This window comes from Myxocyprinus asiaticus, chromosome 40 (assembly GCF_019703515.2).
Source record: "Myxocyprinus asiaticus isolate MX2 ecotype Aquarium Trade chromosome 40, UBuf_Myxa_2, whole genome shotgun sequence".
Lineage (NCBI taxonomy): Eukaryota > Metazoa > Chordata > Actinopteri > Cypriniformes > Catostomidae > Myxocyprinus > Myxocyprinus asiaticus.
Window position 1 is genome coordinate 23,297,575 of NC_059383.1, and position 25,353 is coordinate 23,322,927.

At 37.9% G+C, this 25,353-nt stretch overlaps 2 protein-coding genes across 3 annotated transcripts in view; both read left to right on the forward strand.

The window, feature by feature from the left end:
• LOC127430389 (bifunctional heparan sulfate N-deacetylase/N-sulfotransferase 1-like) overlaps positions 1-17,084 on the forward strand; it is a 133,004-nt gene extending 115,920 nt beyond the window's left edge. For both annotated transcript variants that reach the window (XM_051680109.1, XM_051680110.1), the window contains 8 exons: positions 873-1,055; positions 3,668-3,764; positions 5,835-5,958; positions 7,457-7,631; positions 8,268-8,438; positions 8,522-8,631; positions 10,644-10,746; positions 14,148-17,084. In XM_051680109.1, the coding sequence (XP_051536069.1) occupies positions 873-1,055; positions 3,668-3,764; positions 5,835-5,958; positions 7,457-7,631; positions 8,268-8,438; positions 8,522-8,631; positions 10,644-10,746; positions 14,148-14,267 (1,083 nt within the window). In that variant the 3' untranslated portion in view covers positions 14,268-17,084. The remainder of the gene's footprint in view (positions 1-872; positions 1,056-3,667; positions 3,765-5,834; positions 5,959-7,456; positions 7,632-8,267; positions 8,439-8,521; positions 8,632-10,643; positions 10,747-14,147) is intronic.
• Positions 17,085-20,339: 3,255 nt separating this feature from the next.
• On the forward strand, positions 20,340-24,795 carry LOC127430399 (40S ribosomal protein S14). The gene is made up of 5 exons (XM_051680125.1): positions 20,340-20,403; positions 21,041-21,191; positions 22,395-22,556; positions 24,493-24,569; positions 24,690-24,795. Exons 2-5 carry the CDS (start codon positions 21,043-21,045, stop codon positions 24,755-24,757), a joined length of 456 nt encoding a protein of 151 aa, XP_051536085.1. The 5' UTR covers positions 20,340-20,403; positions 21,041-21,042; the 3' UTR covers positions 24,758-24,795.
• Positions 24,796-25,353: the final 558 nt, after the last annotated feature.

A 25,353-nucleotide genomic window follows, 5' to 3' on the forward strand; every position in this document is an offset into this window, starting at 1 on the left:
TCTCATCAACAAGGCGTTTTTGTCGGCAGAACTGCCGCACACTGGATGTTTTTTTGTTTTTGGCACCATTCTGAGTAAATTCTAGAGACTGTTGTGGGTGAAAATCCCAGGAGATCAGCAGTTACAGAAATACTCAAACCAGCCCATCTGGCACCAACAATCATCCATAAGATTATCTAATCAGCCAATCGTGTGGCAGCAGTGCATAAATCATGCAGGTACGGGTCAGGAGATTCAGTTAATGTTCACATCAACCATCAGAATGGGGAAAAAATGTGATCGCAGTGATTTGGACTGTGGCATGATTGTTGGTGCCAGATGGGCTGGTTTGAGTATTTCTGTAACTGCTCATCTCCTGGGATTTTCACACACAGCAGTCTCTAAAATTTACTCAGAATAGTGCCAAAAACAAAAAACATCCAGTGAGCAGCAGTTCTGTGGACGGAAATGCCTTGTTGATGAGAGAGGTCAACAGAGAATGGCCAGACTGGTTAGAATTGACAAAGTCCATGGTAACTCAGATAACTGCTCTGTACAATTGTGGTGAGAAGAATAGCATCTAAGAATGCTATTCTGAGATGCGGGTTGGCGTCGTTTTGATGGCACAAGGGGGACCTACACAATATTAGGGAGGTGGTTTTAATATGGTTGATTGGTGTAAACATGTTTAGAACATGTACTTATTAAGGACACCCCCAAACCATTGATTTGTTTTTTAGAACGATCTCAGTATGAATCCACAAAGGATGTCTGCCGTGAGAATATGATTGATCCATCTAACTTAGATCAGCAGTTATTTTGAAATCCACCGTTAACAGCATGTCGTTGAGGAAAAACTGCTTCTCTTGACTTTATGCCTCATTTCAAACCAGATCAGTATTTTCATGACCCACCTCTCCAACTATGGGAATGACCGTCTTGGCTTGTACACCTTCAAGAACCTGGTGAAATTTGTCCAGATGTGGACCAACCTGAAGCTACAGACTCTCCCGCCTGTACATCTGGCCCAGAGATATTTCCAAATCTTCCCAGAAGAACGGGAACCCATCTGGCAGGTAACAGAAGAGCACTATGAGGCCCATTCCATCCTCAGGAATCATTAGGGAAACAAATACAAGTTTATTTTGTTATAGTAGATCAGTGAAGGCTGAATTGTGTGACTGTAATGTGAAGTGAAGGCTTTCTTATGGCTGTCTGCACATTTACTCTGAAAATGGATTTCCGTGTAGCCCGCCAGAATTCAGAGAATGCTATTTTTGAAACTGGTTCCAACAATTCAGTTGAAAGTCAGTGGAAATGTGGAAGATCCATCTTTCTCTCTCTATCTTTCCCTCCTCTCTACCCATTTCAATGTTTCCAGCATCTTTACTACTTTGTTTCGCTCTTTCAAACTGTTGTTTTGTTTCACCCTGAGAGAAAGAGAAAGTAGGAGTCTGAAAGCTTTAAATCCTCCTTTGATCCCTCTTGTTTCCTGTCAAGGTTGAGGTCCCATCTTTTCTGTCTGTTCTCTGGCATTCCACAGATTGCCCTGCTCTGAATAATCTTCTTTCCTCTGTAGTTGTTTTCCCAAGAAATCTACAGGCTGCTGTTACATGCAGGGGAAGAGACAACTTGGAAAGAGTTTTGCTTTTCTTTTAGACTTAATACAGCATGTCCACATCTACTGTTACCAAAAACTGTGATCTCATGAGTGAGTTTGTCATAAACATTCACAAACATGTTAATTTGACAAAGCACTGACGTGAACTCAAACAAGACTCTTCTATCATTAGTGCAGTGATGCTGTTGTTAGCCGCTAATCTCCTCATTAGAACACACAGCTGTTGGGCATGGAGTGCTGATAGATTTTAGGCACTTTATACAAATAGATGGTTTACATTACTTTTTAAAATTATAAAGGGCTGTTCAGACTGACCCCTTTTTTGCGCTAAAAAAAGTTAGATGCAGTGTAACGATTTGAGCAGAATGCACGCAGTTGTCTCGAGACACGTTTTTAACAGTTAAAGTTCTTTTAAACATCTTCTAAAGTTCTAAAAAAATGAAATGTGGTGCAACAATTAAAGGAAAATTCCTGTTTCAATGCAAGTTAAGCTCAATCGACAGCATTTGTGGCATAATATTGAAAAGACTTACTTTCACTTGCCCCTCCTTTTCTTTAAAAAAAAATTCAAAAATCAGGGTTACAATGAGGCACTTGCAATGGAAGTGAATGGGGGCCAATTTCTGAACATTAAAATACTCACGGTTTCAAAATTATAGCCACAAGACATAAACAATATGCGTGTAAACATGATTTTAGTGTGATAAAATCACTTACTAACTTTTCTGTGTGAAGTTAGTCAATATTGCAACTTTATTGCCATGGCGATGTAACGTCAGCAAACCCTAAAACCCATAGTTTAAACCAAAGAATTAATGAAAGTGCTTTTTATAAAATTTTAAGCTTCAAATTTGCATTTAAACCCTCCAAAAATTGGCCACATTCGCTTCCATTGTAAGTGCCTCACTGTAACCTCGATTTTTGCATTTTTTTTTTAAAGAAAAGGAGGGGCAAGTCAAAGTTAATTTTTCAATATTATGCCACAAATGCTGTCGATTGAGCTTAACTTGTATTGAACCCTGAATATTCCTTTAAAGACATTAGTCTAGCACATGGTTACATTGGAAAGCAATAGGAAAAACCATGTGGATGGACTAAAAAAAATTTACCTTTTTTTTGTAACAGTTGCACAAATTGCAAACCTCATAACATGAATAGAAAATAAAACGGCTCATAATATTTAATTTGACCTTATATGTTTAGTGATTTCTGAAATCTAAGCACTTTTTTTCACTGACTAGTTATTGAAAAAGAAAAAAAAGACTTAATATTCTAATTGTTTCAGTCCATATTTTGTTCTTTTTCATGGAAAGTGCCATATGCTTTGCTAATTTAGATGCCGCAACCCAGACTGCATGCTTTAATAGTGAGGGGCAAGGCTTAAAACCATTGGTTCATTACTGCTGTTACACTCATCTCGAGTTGTGATGGATGAAGAGTTATAATGGCTGCCGCCAGACCGCTTTCTCCAAAGATGCTTCAGAGCTGTTGACAGAGCCTGGTTCATGGTTTATGCTTCTGATTTTAACTTTGCAATCCCATAAAACAACCACCTTTGGGATGTTATTATTGCTAGTTTAACCTCTTAACTGAAAGACCCACCTGAGGGACGGAGTGGACACAGCTATTATAAGGTTAACTCTGAACTAGAAAGGGTTAACCATGGTTAATCCTTTATATTTCAGGGTTAACCCTATAATAGCTGTCCACTCTGTCCCTCAGGTGGGTCTGTCAGTTGAGAGGTTAAAAGCCAAGTCTGAATTAATATCACATTTGCTCGATATTGAACTCTGTTGAAATGTTCTAAGATATTTCACATGCATAGCTTGTTTGACTAGATAAACACTATCCTCCAATAATGCCATTTTCTTACTTCTGTTAAATAAGTCCACACGGCAAGTCTCGCTATGGGTAATGTTGTGAGACGGTAGGTTGAATGAAAGTACTTTCTACTGCCAACTTGTTGGTTTTTGAAATGTGTAACAATAGACATGCTGCTGTGTTTTTGATTGTAAATGTGGTTATGATTACGAGTACTTCACTTTAGCTTGTATCTTACCCTTACAGGACCCCTGTGAGGACAAAAGACATAAAGACATTTGGTCTAAAGAGAAGACGTGCGACCGTTTTCCCAAGCTACTTATCATTGGACCTCAGAAGACTGGTGAGTGTCGTCTGCTCATGACACATCCACACACGTCAAGCAATGCATGAACTTGCACCATCTAGCTGTGCTGGATAGTCATAGCTTCTGTTTGAAGACATTTAAAAACTATTTTCAAGCTTGTTGTAATCTCATAAAAGGGCCAAGCAGTGAGTATTTTATTTATTTATCTATTTTTTATTTGAAAGCCCAACGTTGCCGGCCAAGGGTCTGTGAATGCATGTCGGGTACAGTTTTACTTCATGTACTGGCTCATAGCAAATGAAGGCAGATCGTTCCACATCCCTCCATCCTGAGGCTTTCTGCTGCATCTGTGGCTACTCCATAATAAATGTGGATTTTAGTTTTACAGCATTGACTAATTAAACTTCTAAAAGATGTCTTCAGGGAGTAATTGCCCACTCCAAGTCTGGGTAGTAAAATGACTGTTAATCTTCTCAATAAAAACTGGATTATGGGGTTGGGCCTCAGAATTTATATTATTTTATTTTTTTTACACTGTTATTACTTCGACCTCTTGGGCTTTCTTGTCAGCTAGCTGCCTCATTTTAGTGAGCTTTTGCACCTTTCTTATCTTAACTGTGACAGGTTTTCCTGCCTGTTGAATTGGACACCTTTAACGCTGAACTTATTCTACGTATGAACAGCTTGGGAACAGTTTACATTACAAAATGACAAACTTGGTTATGAGCCTACGTTTAGTGCTTAACTAACATATCATAAATGCACATGTGAGATGAGATATGGCTGCTATTGAACCAGCTATTTGTTTGTTTCTTAGAGATTGGTAGACACCCCCCACGTACATTGTGTTTTGTAGGTGCCTTCATATTTGATGTACTATGCTATATATACACTTGTTATATTTGAATTTAAAGTTAAACGTCTGCATTCTGTATCAAATTTATTTATGCAAAATAAAGGAGATAATGTGCAGTCATGTGGTAATTATTGCAAAACAGGACAATAATTCCAGTTTGTCTAGACAGGGCAATAAGGGCTTCACCCTGAAGGGGTGTATTTAGCAAAAATGACCAACTGAATTTAGTTTATCCTGCTTATTACATGGCTACTTACCAAATAATTAAATAAATGGACATGAAAAAAAAAATTAAGAGTTTATTTTATTATGTGAAAAGAGGGTGCAGAGTGATATGAGAGACATGAAACTATGTAGGAAATTAGTTGCCTGGTACAACAGTCAATTATGCAGTTTAGCAGTCAATATACCAACATATTTGACCATACAGAATCAGAATCAGCTTTATTGCCAGGTATGCTTACATACAACAGAAGGCAACAGTTCAAAAAGGTAGTGGGCAGGGAGAGTGGGGTCCAGAGTGATTTTCCTAGCCTTTTGCCTCACTCTGGAAGTGTACAGTCCTTGAAGGGAGGGCAGGGGGCAACCAATAATCCTCTCAGCAGGCCGAACTGTCCTTTGTAGTCTTCTGATATCCGATTTCATAGCTGCACCAAACCAGACAGTTATTGAAGTGCAGAGGACAGACTCAATGACTGCTGAGTGGAACTATATCAGCAGCACCTGTGGCAGGTTGAACTTCCTCAGCTGGTGAAGGAAGTACAACTTATACTGGGCCTTTTTTACAATCAATAGTCAATATGGGTCTCCCACTTCAGGTCCTGTGAGATGGTAGTGCCCAGGAACCTGAATGACTCCACTGCTGCCACAGTGCTGTTTAGGATGGTGAGGGGGGTCAGTGTTGGAGTGTTCCTCCTAAAGTCCACAATCATCTCCACCGTTTTGAGTGTGTTCAGCTCCAGGTTGTTCAATACAATGCAGTGATTGATCAGAATCCAGTATCAAGTAGAGTCCTGTAATAATACATAGTGATTAAATAACAAAACGGTATCTGATATGCTATTGTTTCAGGTTCACCCCAAACCGCATAGAACATTGAGAGAAACAAGCAATTTCAAGCTAAACGATCAGAACTCAATTATCAAAATAGTTCTTGGTTGCAGCCCTAGTGAGATATTATGCACCATGTTTTATTTACAGAATAAAGCTCTTATTCTGTTTGTTCACTCACTGATTTGTTGTTCATTCAGGAACCACTGCCCTCTATCTGTTTCTTGGCATGCATCCCGATTTGACCAGCAACTACCCCAGCAAGGAAACCTTTGAGGAAATCCAGTTCTTCAATGGCCGAAACTACCACAAAGGCATTGACTGGTGTGTGGTGCTCTTTCACTCTTTATTGTGAACAGAAATGTTCCCTCTTTGTTTCCAGTATTCTTGGCTGTTGTTTTTTCAGGATTATGCCTGATTTCACATCCAGTAGCTCTTGTAAATTGCTGTGAATTACAAAGATTAAGGTCTGGTAAGCTTTGAAGTTTGGAGTGTTAAGAGATGTGGAGGCTAATGTTCCCCTTAGAGGAAGTGATTTTAGGTAAAGATATGGCACCCCCTTCACCATCAAGTCTTTCTTTCCAAAGACAGAATGGGTGCAATGTATTATGATACATTTCACTTGACAAAGACCGCATTTAAGAAAACCGTTACAATACATTTCACTTGACAAAGACCACATTTAAGAAAACCGTTTATTAGGTTTTCGCAGAAAGCAGCGTCATGTACTAGAATGTTGATTTCCTTACGCCATTTATGGGATTAAGAGAAAGCGGTTTAAAACACCCCAGTTTCTCCCAGAGAACTTGGCTTATTTTGGCAATGTAAACGCATAAGCAGCGTTCTAACCGGTTTTTGAGGAGTGTGCATATGCGTGAACAGACTGGGTAACAAACGTCATAGGCTGGAGCCCAACAACAAGTCAACACAGCAGAAAGAATTCAAAATTTCTGGGAGTACAGTGGGAAAAGCACATACACTATAAGCTATACCCATTTATACACACCAATGTAAAATATCAGCTGTCCCTCACGTTTACGTATATGCGCTCTTACATTGCGGGAATCCCGGATTTTTATGTAATTGGGAAACCCCACTATTGCAGCACAATTCCCCTGCATGTCATTATAGAAAGTTAAAGAAACAAACACAGCAACAAACTCTGGAAGCGAAAAAAACTGAATTAAATAGCGAGGTCTTCCTCGGATCTCATGTTTGCTATTTACACAAGCATCGTGGGAAAATTACATTGCTGTGGAGAAAGCTGTTTACTGAACGGGCCGGATGTATAGGGGAGCACAGAGAAAACCGCAAACACAGATCATGTAAACGCATACAACGATTTAGAACCTTAAGCAGCTTTCTCGCAATAAATGACTTTCTGTTGTCTATGTAAATGTAGTCAAAGATAGACAGTGGTGCAACAATGCTATTAAACAGGGAATTTTTAAATGGACATTTCCATGCCTGGAATAGTCATGGATAAATATATGGAAGTCATGGTAAAATCATGTACATTTCTCTAGTAAATGGAAGTTCTAGTTTTTCTCTGCTCTAAAATATTTTATCAACTTGATATTGCTTGTGTAGTGTAAAATTGTCCACACAATTTGCCCCCAAGCCAGCTTGATAACACTAATGACAGATGTGTTATTGTAGACATTTGTACAAGTATATTAATTTAAATATGTTAATTCAAAAGTTTGATTCCTAAAATTATTTAAATCACTTTGGTTTATGTTAAATAGAAGTGTAGCCTATATTTAATAAATGTATTGCTAACTTATTTTGTGTTTGTGCATGTGCTTTTCTGTCTTTTTAGGTACATGGAGTATTTCCCTCTACCTTCCAACACTAGCTCAGATTTCTACTTCGAGAAAAGCGCCAACTACTTCGACTCGGAGGTCGCGGCCCGGCGAGCAGCTGCTCTTCTGCCCAAAGCCAAAATCATCACCATTCTCATCAACCCTGCTGACAGAGCCTATTCCTGGTACCAGGTCAGTCTCAAAGTGCTCATGTGTCATTCACTCACATCCAGGGTTAGCTAAGGTCATGATTCCTGCTCCAGACAGTAGATTAGGTCTGCAGTGTGATTGTGTTTTTTATTTGTATTATTATTTTAAAGGAGAGAGGATGTGGTAAAGAGGTTGTAAATGGCAGCATCTACAGCACAACACGTTCTACATGTTTGTTTTATTTTTTCTCTTAAGTCCTCTGATAATAGTAAAGGTTTCTTGCACCAAAAGCTATCATGAGATATTTAATAAGTAATTAACCAGTAATTAATTAGTAATTAACCAGTAATTAACTATTTAAGACATAAATATGTAGATGATCTCTGTTGATTGGTTAACCTCTGTGTATTGGTGCAGTTCACACTGTCATTCATTAGGTAGGGCCAAGTTAGTAGGTCTTGATATATGTGGGTGGTCTTATGTTAATGTGTATTTGGTTGACATCATATCAATCAGTTTTACGCTGATAACTTTAAGTATTTTTACAGTGCATCAAACTCTCTTCAAAAGAGCAAGAACAATCTTTTTTTTTCTTTGAAATTACCTCTTTCAGAGTGTTTTAAATTATAAATCACAACATGATAATGATATATCACTCATTGTCATTTCTGTGTCCAGCATCAGAGGGCTCATGATGATCCTGTGGCACAAAAATATACATTCCATGACGTTATCATCGCTGGCCGGGACACGCCCATCAAACTGAGGGTCCTGCAGAGCCGTTGTTTGCTGCCTGGTCTATATGCCACACACCTACAGCGCTGGCTCACACACTATCACCCCAGCCAGGTATCGTCTCTGTTCACCTTATGTCCATAGTTGCGTGTATGAGGATGTTTCTGTGTCTTGGTTAAAACTATTTTTCTTCTCAGATCCTGGTCCTGGATGGGCAGATGCTGAGGACAGAACCATCTTTAGTGATGGACAAAATCCAGAAGTTTCTAGGCCTGACTAACACACTCAACTACCACAAGATCCTTGCGTAAGCTTCCGAGATAAAGCCAAACACTCAGTGGGGAATTCACTAAGAATGAATGGCGCCTGTTGAAAGTGCAAACACGGCCAAACATTTGCCGTTGAATACGATTTGCATGGTGCAATTCCCGATCTTCCGGATCGTTTCTGAGTTCTAGGTTGTTGAGGATGCAGCAGACCACCTATCTGACATAATTTACTGTACAGACTGTACAGCATTACTCCACCGCTGTGATCCAGGCACCTGAATTTATTTGAAATGTTGAAAGTGCTCTAGACTTCACTGCAAGCCTGGATATATGCCCAGTTATAACGTTCATCGCCATCATTTAATTATCATTTGATGAATTACTGCTGCCATGATCACTAAATAATGTACACAAGTATCTCTTTTAAACAAAATTCAGGGTACCGGCTACTTTCTGTGGGCAGTATTGGTGCAATATTACTTGCGGCAGGCAAATGTCGCCGAGTTGTATAAGGCTGTAAATAATTAGCTTAATTTACATGGAAAGGAGGTGTTTACACGCTGAAAAGAATGACAATTACTTTATTTAAATAGGCATGGAGCAGCACTATTTTAATTAATTTAGCGCACCTAGTTAAACGGGATTGCACATGGTTGGCAAAGATGCACATTTTTGAGCTAAAAACTGTGCGTCAAAGTTACACAACTGTTTAGTGAATTCGCCCCTCAAAGCTTATCATTTCATTTTGATGACTGACAATTAATAGCCTTCGGCAGTCATTAACATTCACTTCACTCTATTATTGAACACTTGAGGTGTGTTTGCTTTGAAGTGTTTCACAGCAGGCCTGTCTTGATGGATCCCATTAGTCTGACAGGATAACAAGAGTGCTTGTTAATTCCCTGCCTTTCCTACCACCTCATGTACACTCTTTCTCTTAAAGGGATAGTTCAGCCAAAAAAGAAGATTCTGTCATTTATTCTCCCTTGTGTTGTTCCTGACCCATATAACTTTCGGTGATGCAAAAGGAGATCTTAGGCAGTCACCATTCACTTTCATTTTATGAGGAAAAAGATGCAATAAAAGTGAATGATGACTTAGATTAACATTCTGCCTAACATCTCGTATTGTGTTCCATGGAAGAAATGAATTCATGTGGGTTTAGAATAACATGAGGAGCGAGTGAATGATAGAATTTTCAATTTTAGGTTAACTGTTTCTTAAAGGTATAGTTCAAGACTTTCTTTCTTCTGCAGAACAGAAACAAAGATTTTTAGAAATATATTTCAGCTTTGTAGATCCATATAATGCAATTGAATGGTGTTCACACCTCTGTAGCTCCAAAAATCACACAAAGGAAACAAAAGTAATCCATAAGACTCCAGTGGTTAAATTAATATCTTCAGAAGCATTATAATAGGTGTGGGTAAGAAACAGATCAAAATATAAGTTCTTTTTTTACTCTAAATCTCCACTTTCACTTTTACATCTGAAACCTTTACTATTATCAGAGGACTTAAGAGAAAAAATAAAACAAACATGTAGAACGTGTTGTGCTGTAGATGCTGCCATTTACAACCTCTTTACCACATCTTCTCTCCTTTAAAATAATAATACAAATAAAAAACACAATCACATAAGGTGTGATATTGTTCTACAAATCTTAGTTTCTACTCTGCTGAAGAAAGAAAGAAAGTCATACACATCTGGGATGGCATGAGGGTGAGTAAATTGAGAGAATTTTCATTTTTGGGTGAACTGTCCCTTTAACTGTCAACCCCTGCTACTTGCCTCGTTCTCTTTCTCTCTTTCTCTGTCCTCTCATACTTGTTCTCTGTAGTCTCTTGTGCTGTACCACATAAACACACAAGCAGTAACATCTGTCAGACACTTCTTCTGATAGACAATGAAGATGTTTTGTCCTGTGTCAGGCTCTCAGGAGGCCTTGCTGTGCACCATCTGTCTGTTATGTTCCCTTTTGATTTGGCTGATGTGGAAACATGCTCCTGTTTTTGCTGCCCATCCTACATTTTTTCCCTTCCTACTGCAGATTTGATCCAAAGAAGGGCTTCTGGTGCCAGCTGCTAGATGGAGGCAAGACAAAATGCCTGGGGAAGAGTAAGGGGAGGAGATATCCTGACATGGATGTTGATGTAAGATTATAGGATGATTTCATGTCTGTCTTTTGGGGATTTTTCCCATTTTTCACCCAGTGCGCTTTTTTTTAAATCCTCGTGGTCGCGTAGTGATTCGCCTCAATCCGGGTGGGGGAGGATGAATCCCAGTTGCCTCCACATCTGAGACCATCAACCCGCACATCTTATCACGTGGCTTGTTGAGCGCATTGCCACAGAGGCTTCACGCCATCCACTGCGGCATCCGCGCTCAACTCACCATGCGCCCCACCGAGAATGAACCATATTATAGCAACCACGAGGAGGTTACCCCATGTGACTCTACCCTCCCTAGCAACCGGCCAATTTGGTTGCTTAGGAGACCTGGCTGGAGTCACTCAGGACACCCTGGGATTCGAACTAGTGAACTCCAGGGGTGGTAGCCAGCGTCTTTTACCACTGAGCTACCCAGGCCCCATTCATGTCTGTCTTTTAATCAAGAAGACCATACCAGTCTTTTTGAATTTGTTAGAAATCATGAAGAGTTGGTCTGTTGTTAAAGATATTATGAAATCCTATTTATTCTGTTTATAACTGTCCCTGGTCTTGTGTACGATTCAACAGTGCACATTATTCTAAAGAAAAAACATTTATTTAAAATATATATATACCTTTATCCACCTCTCAGACAACTTTTTTGCTGAAGTAACCAAGGCCACGTATGCAGGAAAACACTAGTCAACTGCTGTATAAATCTTTCTGAATAATTATTTTTAAGCTAGTGTTGCTCCCCCATTATGCAGTTACTAGAGAGTGGATTGCTAGGTGATTGCCAAGAACCTCCCTCAAGTCTGTTACTCGGGTCACTATATATCGTTTTGATCCTTCCTTCATGTAAGTCTATAGAATTATATCAATTTAATAACTTATGACTGTAGTAGCACACCTCTCCTCAGCAAGCATCAAGATTTTGGGTTTCATTCGTGCCCGTTGCACAAACAGGGCAGGATGAATTTCATAAATTCCCAAACCTTAAATATGAGCAATAGTTATAAAATATAATAGGAAATGCATATAATAGGATTAGCAGGCACTACTAATAATTTCATCGCTTAAAGTCAAGTTTCGTACTACATTATATCCAGTTTAATATTCTGTTTCACTCAGAATGTTGCCTTACGAAGCTTAATGTGTTGCAAATGCCCTTTCATGTTGTATAACATTCTGTAAGACTATTGAATTAGTGCTCATCCTTTTCTAGTCACTTCAGGGTCATTCATACTCATGCTGGTATATTTTCTAGAAGGGCGCAGCAATTTCAGTCGGAGTATGATAAAGAGAGGACCTTGATGTTACCTTGAGGCTTCTTGGCAGACACATCAAAGTTAATGAAGAGTGAAAGAACAGACTGATGTGGCCTGCCTTTGCAGACACCGTAGGAGTAGCTGCACTTCTGTGAGAGAGAGCTGTAGACTGAGTGCAAAGCTGTAGCTTACAGGTTCATGACCCTTTCTGAGCCTGAGGTGTTTGGTAAAATATTAACCTGTTTTAAAAACTGAAGTGTGTAATTTCTGTGCCACAAGTATCACCAAACGGAATTGCAAAAATAATGGCTGCTTTCAAACAGATTTCCTGAAAGTTCCTCTATTTTTCCATTGGTTGTCCAAACAGATAGTTCTGCCTCAAACTCACACCATTGGTCATTGGACATACAGTTGAAGTCAGAAGTTTACATACACTTATGTTGAAGTCATTAAAACAATTTTTTTTAACTACTCCACAGATTTAATATTAGCAAACTATAGTTTTGGCATGTCGTTTAGGACATCTACTTTGTGCATGACACAAGTAATTTTTCCAGCAATTGTTTACAGACAGAGTGTTTCACTTTTAATTGACTATATCACAATTCCAGTGGGTCATAAGTTTACATACACTAAGTTAACTGTGCCTTTAAGCAGCTTGGAAAATTCCAGAAAATGATGTCCTGCCTTTAGACATTTAGCCAATTATCTTCTGATAGGAGGTGTACTGAATTGGAGGTGTACCTGTGGATGTATTTTAAGGCCTACCTTCAAACGCAGGGCCTCTTTGCTTGACATCATGGGAAAATCTAAAGAAATCCACCAAGACCTCAGGAAAACAATTGTGGACCACCACAAGTCTGGTTCATCCTTGCGAGAAATTTTCAAACACCTGAAGGTACCACTTTAATCTGTACAAACAATAGTACGCAAGTATAAACACCATGGGACCACGCAGCCATCATACCGCTCAGGAAGGCGACGCATTCTGACTCCTAGAGATGAACGTAGTTTGGTGCGAAAAGTGCAAATCAGTTCCAGATCAACAGCAAAGGACCTTGTGAAGATGCTGGAGGAAACAAGTAGACAAGTATCTATATCCACAGTAAAACAAGTCCTATATCGACATAACCTGAAAGGCTGCTCAGCAAGGAAGAAGCCACTGCTCCAAAACTGCCATAAAAAGCCAGAATTCAGTTTGCAAGTGCACATGGGGACAAACATTTAACTTTTGGGAGAAATGTTCTCTGGTCTAATGAAACAAAAATTTAACTGTTTGGCCATAATGACCATCGTTATGTTTGGAGGAAAATGGGTGTGGCTTGCAAGCTGAAGAACACCATCTCAACTGTGAAGCATGGGGGTGGCAGCATCATGTTGTGGGGGTCCTTTGCTGCAGGAGGGACAGGTGCACTTCACAAAATAGATGGCATCATGAGGAAGGAAAATTATGTGGATATATTGAAGCAATATCTCAAGACAGCAGTCAGGAAGTTAAACCTCGGTCGCAAATGGATCTTCCAAGTGGACAATCCATACCTCCAAAATTTTGGAAAAATGGCTTAAGGCCAACAAAGTCAAGGTATTGGAGTGGCCATCATAAAGCCCTGACCTCAGTCCGATAGAAAATTTGTGGGCAGAACTGGAAAAAGTGTGTGCGAGCAAGGAGGCCTACAAACCTGACTCCGTTACACCAGTTCTGTCTGGAGGAATGGGCCAAAATTCCAGCAGCTTATTGTGAGAAGCTTGTGGAAGGCTACCCAAAACATTTGACCTAAGTTAAACAATTTAAAGGCAATGCTACCAAATACTAACTAAGTGTATGTAAACATTCCCACTGGAAATGTTATGAAAGAAATAAAAGCTGAAATAAATCATTCTCTCTACTATTATTCTGACATTTCACATTCTTAAAATAGTGATCCTATCTGACCTAAGACAGGGAATGTTTTCTAAGATTAAATGTCAGGAATTGTGAAAAACTGAGTTTTAATGTATTTGGCTAATGTGTATGTCAATTTCTGACTTCAACTGTATGTTTGAATCCAGTTTCTGACATTTCCCATTGTCCCCATCATTTCCTATCCTCTCTGTACATGTAAGCAGAGAAAATAACCTTATCCTTTTCCTCCACAGTCCCGGACCTTTCTGAGAGAGTACTACCACGAGCACAACATTGAGCTCTCGAAGCTGCTGTACAAAATGGGCCAGCCGCTGCCTAGCTGGCTCCGAGAGGAGCTGCTCCACAGCAGGTAGTCTGAGGAGGGGTGGGGACACACTGGTCAGACCACTGGTCAGACTCGGACACCCCTCTTCTAATTTTGAGGGGACTCGCCCTCTTGTCCACCCCTGTCCGCCATCTGCCATGGCGGTTGGTCAAGTGTCCTCCAGTGGCCTTTCGGACCTCCTGTTCGGGGTACTGAGCTTCCAGAGGACAAGATGGAGAGGTCGAGAAAAAGGCAAGGAAGATGCACTATGGTGCACCCATGTATCTGTTCTGTTTTGGAGAACAGTGAAGGGCCTAAGACAGAGCCTTGGGGTATACCCACCATAAGACCTCAACTCAAAAGGTGGATCAGAAAGGGAGGCTTCAAAAAGACATTATACTGCTCTGGTGTGTTGAAGTGCTCAGTCATAATGTCAAAACAAATGGACACCCTCACACGCAGCATGGAAGAGGAGTGCACTCTACGGACAACACATAAGTCAGTAACAGATAAACAAGTGCCAGGGTAGAACCTTAAAGTCAGACTTTCTTTGTTTCCTTTGTTAAATCTTCTTTTAACACTCATTTCATGTGTTGTGTTGCACAACACAAGGCTTTTTGCCTTGTAGTGTAATTCTTCTGTTTTAAACTGTTTTGAAATAATAGGATATTGTGACCATTTGTTACAACTGCACCCTCCAGGCTTCAAATGTGACATTTAAAGGTGAAAATTCATTATGATGTATTTATGGCTATTTGCTGCAAATTCACAGGACAACTTAATGCGTGATCAATTGTGGTACTAAAACACAGATAAGCTACAACCATAATCAATGTGACTGTAAATATGAAACTGTAAAAAAGCTATGTGTGTTGATGGCTCATTATATGTGCTGTATCTGCCTTAATGCTACTTTATCAAGCCAATTAAGGTTAAATTCACAAAATATATGAGCTGAGATTTTTTTGACATGCCTTGAGCAGCTGATCTTTTAATCTTAATTTTAACGATGAATGTCGAGAACTGGATCCACAAGTTATTTGGCATTATATCGCCAATCTTACTGAAGTGTTCATTAGTTTTTTCAGTGACGGTATTGCCATTTTAATAATGATTCATAGATCTCCCACCAATAATAATTTATCATCTTTTTTTAAAGGAATGTTTTTCCCCTCAATTTTTATATGATTGTATTGCATATCACAGCATCTCATCACATTTCATTCAGGGTTGACACCAGAATGTGTCCAGGAATATATTGCCTCTGCCAAGAGATCGTTTAAAAGGCCATTTTATATGACTTGTGTTTTGTAGGAACTGTTGATCGCTACTGAACTGTATGAATTACACCCATGAATGTAAGCGAGGATGCTATAAAATATGCATAATGCCTTTTAGTGGCAGGCAGGGCAGTCCATGGAAAGCCCCACAAAGCACCATAACCCAGTACTGGGGCAAAATTAAACCACTGCGTAAATGGATTTTATTTCTCAAAAATGTGCTGCTGAAATGAGAAGTCATGAAACGAACCAAATCTCATTTGATGTAAAACAAAATTAATTGCGTTTAAAATTAATAATTATAAAATTAATAATTATAAAATTAATTTTGTTCTTTCCTTTTTTCCATTTGTCTTTGAAAAGTTTTTGTGCACTTTCATCTGTACTTCCGTGCACAATTGCTTCACACAGCATATATCTGTCTCTTCTAACAGCTGTGTAATGTACCCTGTCATCCAAAGAGGGCATTCATCATCTTTTTCGACTCTACAGTCAGACACTAACTGGCGTTTGTCATTTGATGGCTTCCCATTTCTATTCAGGGCCTTGTCTGTAAGTGCAGCTTGTGGTCAAACCATCTTCCAAAGCATTTCATAATGAAAACACTTGTAGGTTCTGCAAAAAAGAAAAAAAAGAACGGCACGGAAAAGTAAAGAGTAAACTTAGTTTAATCTTAAATTACTCCAGATATTCCCTGCTTTAGGAGGGACATTTGTGTAAGGGGTTATATGTGCTCAATGCACAGTTAAATATATTACCGATGAAGAACTGACAGTATCTCAGAGCGTTTATTTTCAATAATACAGATCTTATTTGTAAAAACTGTAACTACACATTATTTTCTTCATTGACCTCAAAGTATGATGCTTGAGAAGCACAATGTGTTTGATGTTGACCAAGGAGTGGAAAAACATAATGTATACCTATTGTGTAAGGATATCACTCCACACAAAGGTTTTGCACCGAACCACAGGAAGACTTTTGGCTCCACGGAACATTTTGTATTACCAGTACCTTTTAGAGATAGTTTTACTGGGTCTTGGTTTAAATGCAAGTAAAGTTTACAACTGTCTACGATACAGAAGCAAGCAACTTACATGCTGCTCTTGGGTTTGTCATAATTACATACGTAATACTCTTCTTTTTCTCTGAATCTTAATTTAGTATTCCTGCTCCTTGGCTGACAACTGACATCTAATAATGCAATATTGTGTTTCCTGGTAAAATGGGAAAGTTTGCACCAAGCACAAATTAAGTTTTAATGAAATTTCGGTCGCATTGTACAGAACCCATTTATTATGAGTGAATGAAACAAAGAGAGAATATAAGATATGAATGGACTGTAGTTGTTATGGTTTTTTATATTCTGATCACATACAGAGGTGCAGAGAGGTCCTTGTGACTTTCACACTGCCAATATTGTGCTTTCTGTATCATAATGTAGGGTATCAGTAAATAGAAATAAAATAACTAAGGAAATAATCATCTGGACTATACAATCAAACCTACCATTGTTAATATTTTTTATTGTTGGTAGCCAATATTTTTGTGATTTATTTGCAAATAAAGAAACCACTGTCTTTTTACTTCTGTTTGTCCTTCTTGCAGCAAGTGAAATATCAGTGGAGTAAATCTGGGCCATTTTTATATTTACGTTGTAATTATAAACACTCGGTGAACAATTTATTAGGTACACCTGTACACCTACTTATTCATGTGATTATCTAGTCAGCCAGTCGTGTGGCAGCAGTGCAATGTATAAAATCATTCAGATGTGGGTCAGGAGCTTCAGTTAATGTTCACATCAACCATTAGAATGGGGAAAAATTTGATCTCCGTGATTTCAACCGTGGCATGATTTTTGGTAACAGACAGGCTGGTTTGAATATTTCTGTAACTGCTGATCTCCTGGGATTTTCACACACAACAGTCTCTAGAGTTTACTCAGAATGGTGCCAAAAACAAAACAAAAAAACATCCAATGAGCGGCAGTTCTGCAGACGGAAACGCCTTGTTGATGAGAGAGGTCAACGGAGAATGGCCAGACTGGTTCGAGCTGACAGAAAGGCTACGGTAACTCAGATAACCACTCTGTACAATTGTAGTGAGCTGAATAGCATCTCGGAATGCACAACGTGTCGAACCTTGAGGCAGATGGGCTACAACAGCAAAAGACCATGTTGGGTTCCACTTCTGTCAGCCAAGAACAGAAAACTGAGGCTGCAGTGGGCCTACTATCTGTGTACCTCATCAGAAATCCAGATTCATCAGTCAAGGTGATGTTTTTCCAATCATTTACAGTCCAGTTTTGGTGAGCCTGTGCCTACTGCAGTCTCAGCGTTCTGTTTGACATGATACTACAGGACAGCTTCAGGGGTCTTGTAGAGTCCATGCTTCGGTGGGTCAGTGCTGTTTTGGCAGCACGTGGAGGACCAACAACATATTAGGCAGGTGGTTATAATGTTTTGGCCATCAGTGTATATATACTGTATATAGTGTCAGAAATTAACTTTTAAATTAAGGGGCAGTGTTTTTCCCCTGAATGTGATTTTCAGGGGTATTTTATTTTACTTTTTATTTTTTTTTTTTTTACTTTATGATGACTTTTTTTTTCTAACCATTTAAAACCAAGTATTTCTAATCCATTTCTCAAAAACTTGATTATTACTCGATTCTTTATTACAAATTCTCAAGATTAAGAATTTATGATCTCACTAAGAATTTGTTTTATTCCATAATATGTATAACAAGTACTACAATAGAATATTAAGAACTATAGTAGATGTTTCAAATAACAACATAAGAATTCATTACAAGGGCATTTTTTGCCTCAACATTTTTTATTTCGGGGGCATTTTTGCCCTGAGTCCCCCTACATTTCTTACCTTATATGAAAGATGGTCATATGGAATGGAAGACAGTCAAGTATAATGTTTTCTATCTTTTCAAACTTGAATTAGCTGCTTTCTCAAATCTTTGAGAGGTTTCACCTCTAAGGTGATAAATGAGGAACTTTTAAGTATGGCAGGTTGAATGTAATGCTAATGTATTGTGTTTAGAGGTTTCATATGAGCTACTAAAGATTTACAATATATTTACATTATGTATATAGGTATATAATGTATTATAACGCAAACATGTACATTGATTTATAAAGAATATTCTGGTCCTCTAGAATCTGAACACACATTGCATTTACCGAAGCCATTATTTGAAGGATAAAGGTTGTGTGGAGAGACCACTTTAAAAGGACAATATGGAAACATGATATAAAATAGATTTTTTTTATTTTATTTTTTTTATTTGCCTATTTAATTTCAGACTGAAATACAGATTACTAAACAACATTAACTAAAAAAATATATATTTAAGTTTGTAAGATTTATACAGTTGAATATGACAAATTTCTGTATTGAAAAACGAAATTGAGTAATCTTTAAAATGTGAATATTATTAAAATCTTAATATTAAATGTACATTTATTATAATGAATATAATTTATAAAACAATTATCATTTACAAAATTGCTGTTCATTTTGATGGGAATTTATCAAACAATCATATCATTCATATATTTTACAATAATGTAGATTATTTAAAAATGGCTAAATTCAGTGATTTAGTAGTGCAGAAAGATTTGTGGTAATCTACATTTTATTCCTTGAAAAACAAGCATCATTGTACATGGGCTAGCAGATGTAAAGCTGATCCTTGCCCCCATGAAACAGCAGTGTGTCATTCTTAGTTGGTTTAGTATTTATAACAAACAAACTACAGCTGCATCTCAATCTGTCAGCAGCAGGGCATCTGTGAGCATGGCTTGCCTCCACATCACACACACTCATCAAAGCAGAGTGCATATTGGCCAGAACTATACACTCAATCATTCTGACACTGCCAATGAGCCGCTACATTAACCACAGACTGTTCTTTTACATTTGGAGGGCTGAGCACTCTTTGTAAAAGCACAGTCTATGGCCTGTGTGATTTGTACTTTAGTATATGAACAAGCAATCTAGACACATATGCTGATTTTCCTAGAAGACATTTGTAATTTTTATTAAGCCTTGTCTTGTTGAGGTAACAAGTACTAAAAACACACATTAGAAGATTTCAAGGCATATATTGATAGGGATCATGATAATGGAGGTGAAAATTAAACTGTTGGGTTGTTAGATTTGTTTTCACATGAGAACTGAAAAGAAAAGCTTTGATCTTCATCCCAAGTCCCATCAGAATCTTATTACATTTGGCAGAAGCTTTTATCCATAGTGTCTGCCAAATGCTTGATATATTATGCTGTTGCAAGAACAGCGCACAGTGTATCATCACATACATAGTCCATGTTGCCTTTGCAACATCAGATTATGAAATCATAGAAAGAAGCAGATTTTTCTTGAAACTGAACAGCAATATCTTTTTCGTTTTATAAAATCATAAGAAAACAATCAAACAGTGTAAGATTACTAAAGTTTTACATAAGTAAAATAGTATTATGGCAGAAATTATTGTACACTATTTTATTTGTTTATTTATTTATTTTGAGGGTTGAAATCACTCTTAGCACCCTATTTTTATATTCAGAAATTAACATATTTCATGCCAAAAGGAAGATGATGGCTTTGAATGTGATCTTAAATCACATTACACAGATGTGCACATATGTACAATCTTAAAGGAAACCTCGTTTAGTTTGTGAAAGATGCTTTAATAATAATAATAATAATAATAATAGTTGTTGTTGTTGTTGTCTAATAACCCTATAATTTTGCCACAAATTGGGGACTTTTAAGACACACGACAGTCTTTTCTCAAAATCACTTCCGCCTTTTCGAATTGAACTTTCAACCCGGCAGCGGTTTCTCTTTCCTTTCCTGTTTTGGCCTCGATTAGAGACACACATAGGTGAGATAACACAGTTTACAATCCTTTCAAATCCTTCATTTTTAGTATGTGTTTCATATAAAATCACACTTCCATAATGTTGTACATCACTCAATGTGCCTGGATAACACGATATTACTTCCATACAGCGTGATAAATGTTTTATATTAGCCGGATTGTCATTGCAGGTCTAACAGAGTCTTGCTCCGGCCTGAGAAACTGCACGAGCCGCTGTGGATAATTATTTCAAACATTCCGCCTTTAATACTGAGCTGTGGCGCAGTTTGTGTTTTCGTTTAGGCTTTTAGTTTCTTTACTGAAAGCGTCCCGTTGGTAGTAGTGTGAAGCTATGTGACGATGCTGGTTTTTATCTGGTGTGCAACTGCATGTTGACATGTATACCTGTGGGGATTCTTTCTCTAATTTTCGTACGTTTATTTTGGATGTGTTATTGTCTTTGAATTAATTTGGTCAATAATATTGCACTACTACCACCGGTTTTTTCAACTGATATCCGCGCTTTACAGGTTGGAGATGTTGCTCCTAATCTTTTCAGTCGTGCAGAATAATGAGGCATGTTGAGATGTTTTTAGATTCCATGGCCATTTCCTTCTAAGTCATGAAGTTGATCTGACTGTTGAATGTGTTTGTATCTCAGCAATGGCACCTCGCAAGGGTAAAGAAAAGAAGGAAGAGCAGGTCATCAGTCTGGGACCTCAGGTTGCCGAAGGCGAGAATGTCTTTGGAGTCTGCCACATCTTCGCATCCTTTAACGACACCTTTGTGCATGTCACTGACCTGTCCGGCAAGTAAGTTACCTAAGAAGGCATGCATTTAAGATTTTGGATGCCAGATAATGAGCAGTGATTAGTTTGATGTTAATCCTTAAATGCATAGGTGTTTTGCCAAACGTTATTACATACCTCGTGTCTTAAGCGACTCGACATGTACTAATGGATCTACAAATTGCCCAGATAGTGTCAATTTTTCAAAACAAATTTCAAGACAATTAGAAAATATTAAGAGTAGAGCATATTTTGACGTTATTATTCATATATCTAAAGAGATGCTGCAACAAATCCAGAAAAGGTTTAATTACTTCCACACTGCAATTTCATGAGATGCAACCGGCTGTCAAACGCATTTTGAGCTACACAACACAAGCTACACATTTTCTCAAGCATTATTTGTGTCTAAATAGATGCACAACTTGTATAATTTCAGTAGTACACCCAATTGATAATTGCCAAATCATACTGTTCATGTTACGCTTGCTATAGTTTACTTACACATTGCTACTTCCTTAACAGTATAAAATGTAAATCAAGTTAATCACTGAAACATCAGCGCAACCTTAAGTGACACAGCATATATATAATACATGTGTACACACATAGAATACTTGTAATTCGCCATTGTCACACAGAAAATCAACGTGATAAAGTAGTCCTTGTTTGAATATAGTACTTGTTTGTCTTTTAATAAACAAAGAAATATGTATCATGTGTAAGTGAACTTATATATATATATATATATATATATATATGTATGAAATAATCAAAAATATGATTTATGGAAGCACAGTTATATATATATATATATATATATATATATATATATATATATATATATATATATATATATATTTGGAAGAGAAAGGTTAAGGAGAACTAAAGAGGTGTGGGTACAACTCCAAAAAAATGTATGAGGTACAGGGGGTGGAATATGTATAAGATTTAGAATGTATCCCTTTGCCGAAACAAACAGTTTAAATAACAAATTCAGTTCAATTTTAAATTGGTTGCATTCACAATACTAAAGGTCCAAAGAATAATACATAATAGAAATATTAAGTTATTTTGCAACTATTTTAGTATTGTTATGCAGTTGTTGCTTTTTTGTTTTATCATTTTGCATTTTCTAAAATATTGAATGTTTGAGGTGATTAAGCTTTTGTCGTTACATTTGGTTGATGATCCTCTGAATATGTTTCGCTTCCACTCAATCTGCAGAGAAACAATCTGCCGTGTGACTGGTGGGATGAAGGTGAAGGCCGACAGAGACGAGTCCTCACCATACGCTGCCATGTTGGCGGCTCAGGATGTTGCTCAGAGGTGCAAAGAGTTGGGAATCACTGCCCTGCACATCAAGCTGAGGGCCACTGGTGGCAACAGGTGAGGTCCCAGTGTACAAGATGGTGATTTGTGTTTGGAATAGCATACTAATCTTACTACTGCTGCAGTATAAAGTATGCTTGCCCACATGAGCTACTTCGTTTGCTAAACCGTGCTAAATACAACAGAGCGTACTGTTTAGAATGCTGTATTTCACAATACAAGCCCTTGACTGGACCTCCCTTATCCAGAAGTAAAATCAACCGCAATTTTATTCTTTTATTGTGTACTTATTGGTTCGGACTGCCAAAAGTTGACCTGGAATTATTACATAAAATTGAATAAAATAAAAAGGAATCGCCCAAAAAAGAAAATAATTCCATGATAACTCAATAACCTTAAATAAACCTGCAACATTGAGATCATGTGATGGCAATTAGAGCCGGCGATATGGAATTTGAGACCGATACTGATTTTAGAGGGGGGAAATTCACTGATTACTGATATGGTGGCCAGTATATTAAATTTGAGCTGTAATGAAAACAGACATTTTCTGTGTGGATTGTGCACTGACTTTGCACCAATATGACTATCAAATGTGCTCTGAAGGCTGCTTTCTTAAATATTTTTATCAAAGAATATTTGACATTGTTATACATTGTCAGCATTGGAAAAAGTACAGTATTTCCCTCTGAAATGTAGTGGAGTGGAAGTATAAAGTAATAGAAAATGCCATGGTAATACTCAAGTACAAGTACCTCTAAATTGTACTAAAGTACAGTTTTCTTGCTTAACAAAACATCATCAGCAATATTTAGCTAACAAAACAGTCACAAATAATAACTCATGGTTCGTTGCTGTCGAGTCAAGAGATGCAGCGGTGTTACACCGTATTCTGCTATTTTAATGCAACAACTGGAATTGTTCAGTTGAAGGGGGTACCAAACTGTGAATCCTGAATAAAACAGTTTGGTGTATACATGTTAACACATTAGCTTACACTCGGCTGACAAGATATGAAAGTAGCTATGTGGTTAGCTAGTTAACTATAAGCCTGTTGTCACAGAGAGCAAAAGATGGATGTTGTTTATTTTCCAACATTGCGTTTCACCAACTAGGTAATAATGTAGCGCGAAATCAACACTCAACAGACGCAATCCACCACTGCACTGTTGTCTGCTGAGCTGCAAAAAGATGCTCTGATGCTTACCTTTCAATCTGCTACGTTACTGACTGCACTGGCGAACTATAGCTGGCTAACATAGCAAACAGATGTGATAAACATGAGTGACATGGTTAACGTTATATTGTTATATTGAAAAAATCATGGGGTCATTGTTTATTAACTTTCCAGTATGTATTTCACAAACTAGTTAGCAACTTACCGTGAAGACACAGCTTAACTCCGCACTGTCTGCAGAACCACCGGCAGCTCAGCTCTGTAAACAGTGGAGTCGGAGCGCATTATGCTGGACAAACTACGTTATGACACCAATTCTAAATCACCCCAAGCATTGTTTTCTGCATTACGTGTTCTGAAAAAAAGGTTTCATATCTGCACATATTGGAAAACATATACGCCGATACACCTGTGAAAGGCTAATATCGGCCGACTGATAAATCGGTCGGGCACTAATGGCAATATAACACTGTGAAATGTTTGTTGTGAAAAAAGCCTACTGTTTCATTCACTATTTTAAAAAATTTAATGGTGGCAAGGTTTTACTGTGCAGTACTCAGTAGTAAGCTAGTATTATATTCTGAACATATAATATGATAAACAAAGTACTTGTACTAAAGAGAATCGTCTTGCTTAGGCACCAATATGTGACTTGAATTTTTTTCTCTAAAGATCAAAAGTTGGTCTAAAGTGAAGTTTAAAGGTGATTAACAGTTATTTCATGTCTTTACAAAAAGCTTACAAAAAAAATTGCATAATGGATTATTTGCCCCTTCATTTTTCATTTTATGTAAATCTGTTTTTCTTTTTTTTAAGAACCAAGACACCAGGACCAGGGGCACAATCTGCCCTCAGAGCTCTGGCTCGTTCTGGCATGAAGATTGGCCGTATCGGTAAGTGAAATCCAACACTGTACTGTGGGAGGATGCTGTGTTTATATCCAAGTTAAATGTCAGGCTGTTCGGTGCCTGAATGTACTTTGATGACAAAGTCTCTCACACTTTCTCTTACAGAGGATGTCACCCCCATTCCATCGGACAGCACCCGCAGAAAGGGAGGTCGTCGTGGACGTCGTCTGTAAACTTTATTGGATTTTTCTGAATAAAAAGTCAAATAATACTTCTGACTCCTGTCATATTTTTGAAAATACGTTTTGAAACGTTGTCACGATTGCAGTGCCAAACGAGACTGATTCTGGTGTGTCCAGTTTGCTTTAAGCTGATTGTATATGCCTAACTGGTTTGTGGTGTTCTGGTATGCCTACAAACCAAATGACTAAACACTAGGGGAATACCAAGACATTCTTGTTTGAATTTTGCCACCACAAATTAAAGGAGCAATATGTAATATATTTACTGTACTAAAGCATAAAATTATCAATGTTATCAGATTTAGGAAACATGCTAAATTGAAATACTGGCTTCTCCGAAAACAATGCTACAGCCAGTATGTTCTTATTAGAAATGTACATTCTGTTTGTGTTTTGGCCTGTGATTCTGCCTACTTCCCATTTTCCAATAGTATTTCGACACCCCGGGTTGCCAGATTTGAAAAGTTAGCGGGTAAACGGCGCGCTGCAACTATGGAAGCCAGCAATACAGCTAGCTAACATTGACAGAGCTATAAAAAAATCATCAAAAAAAAACATTGCCAACGTATACATTAGCTGATCAACTT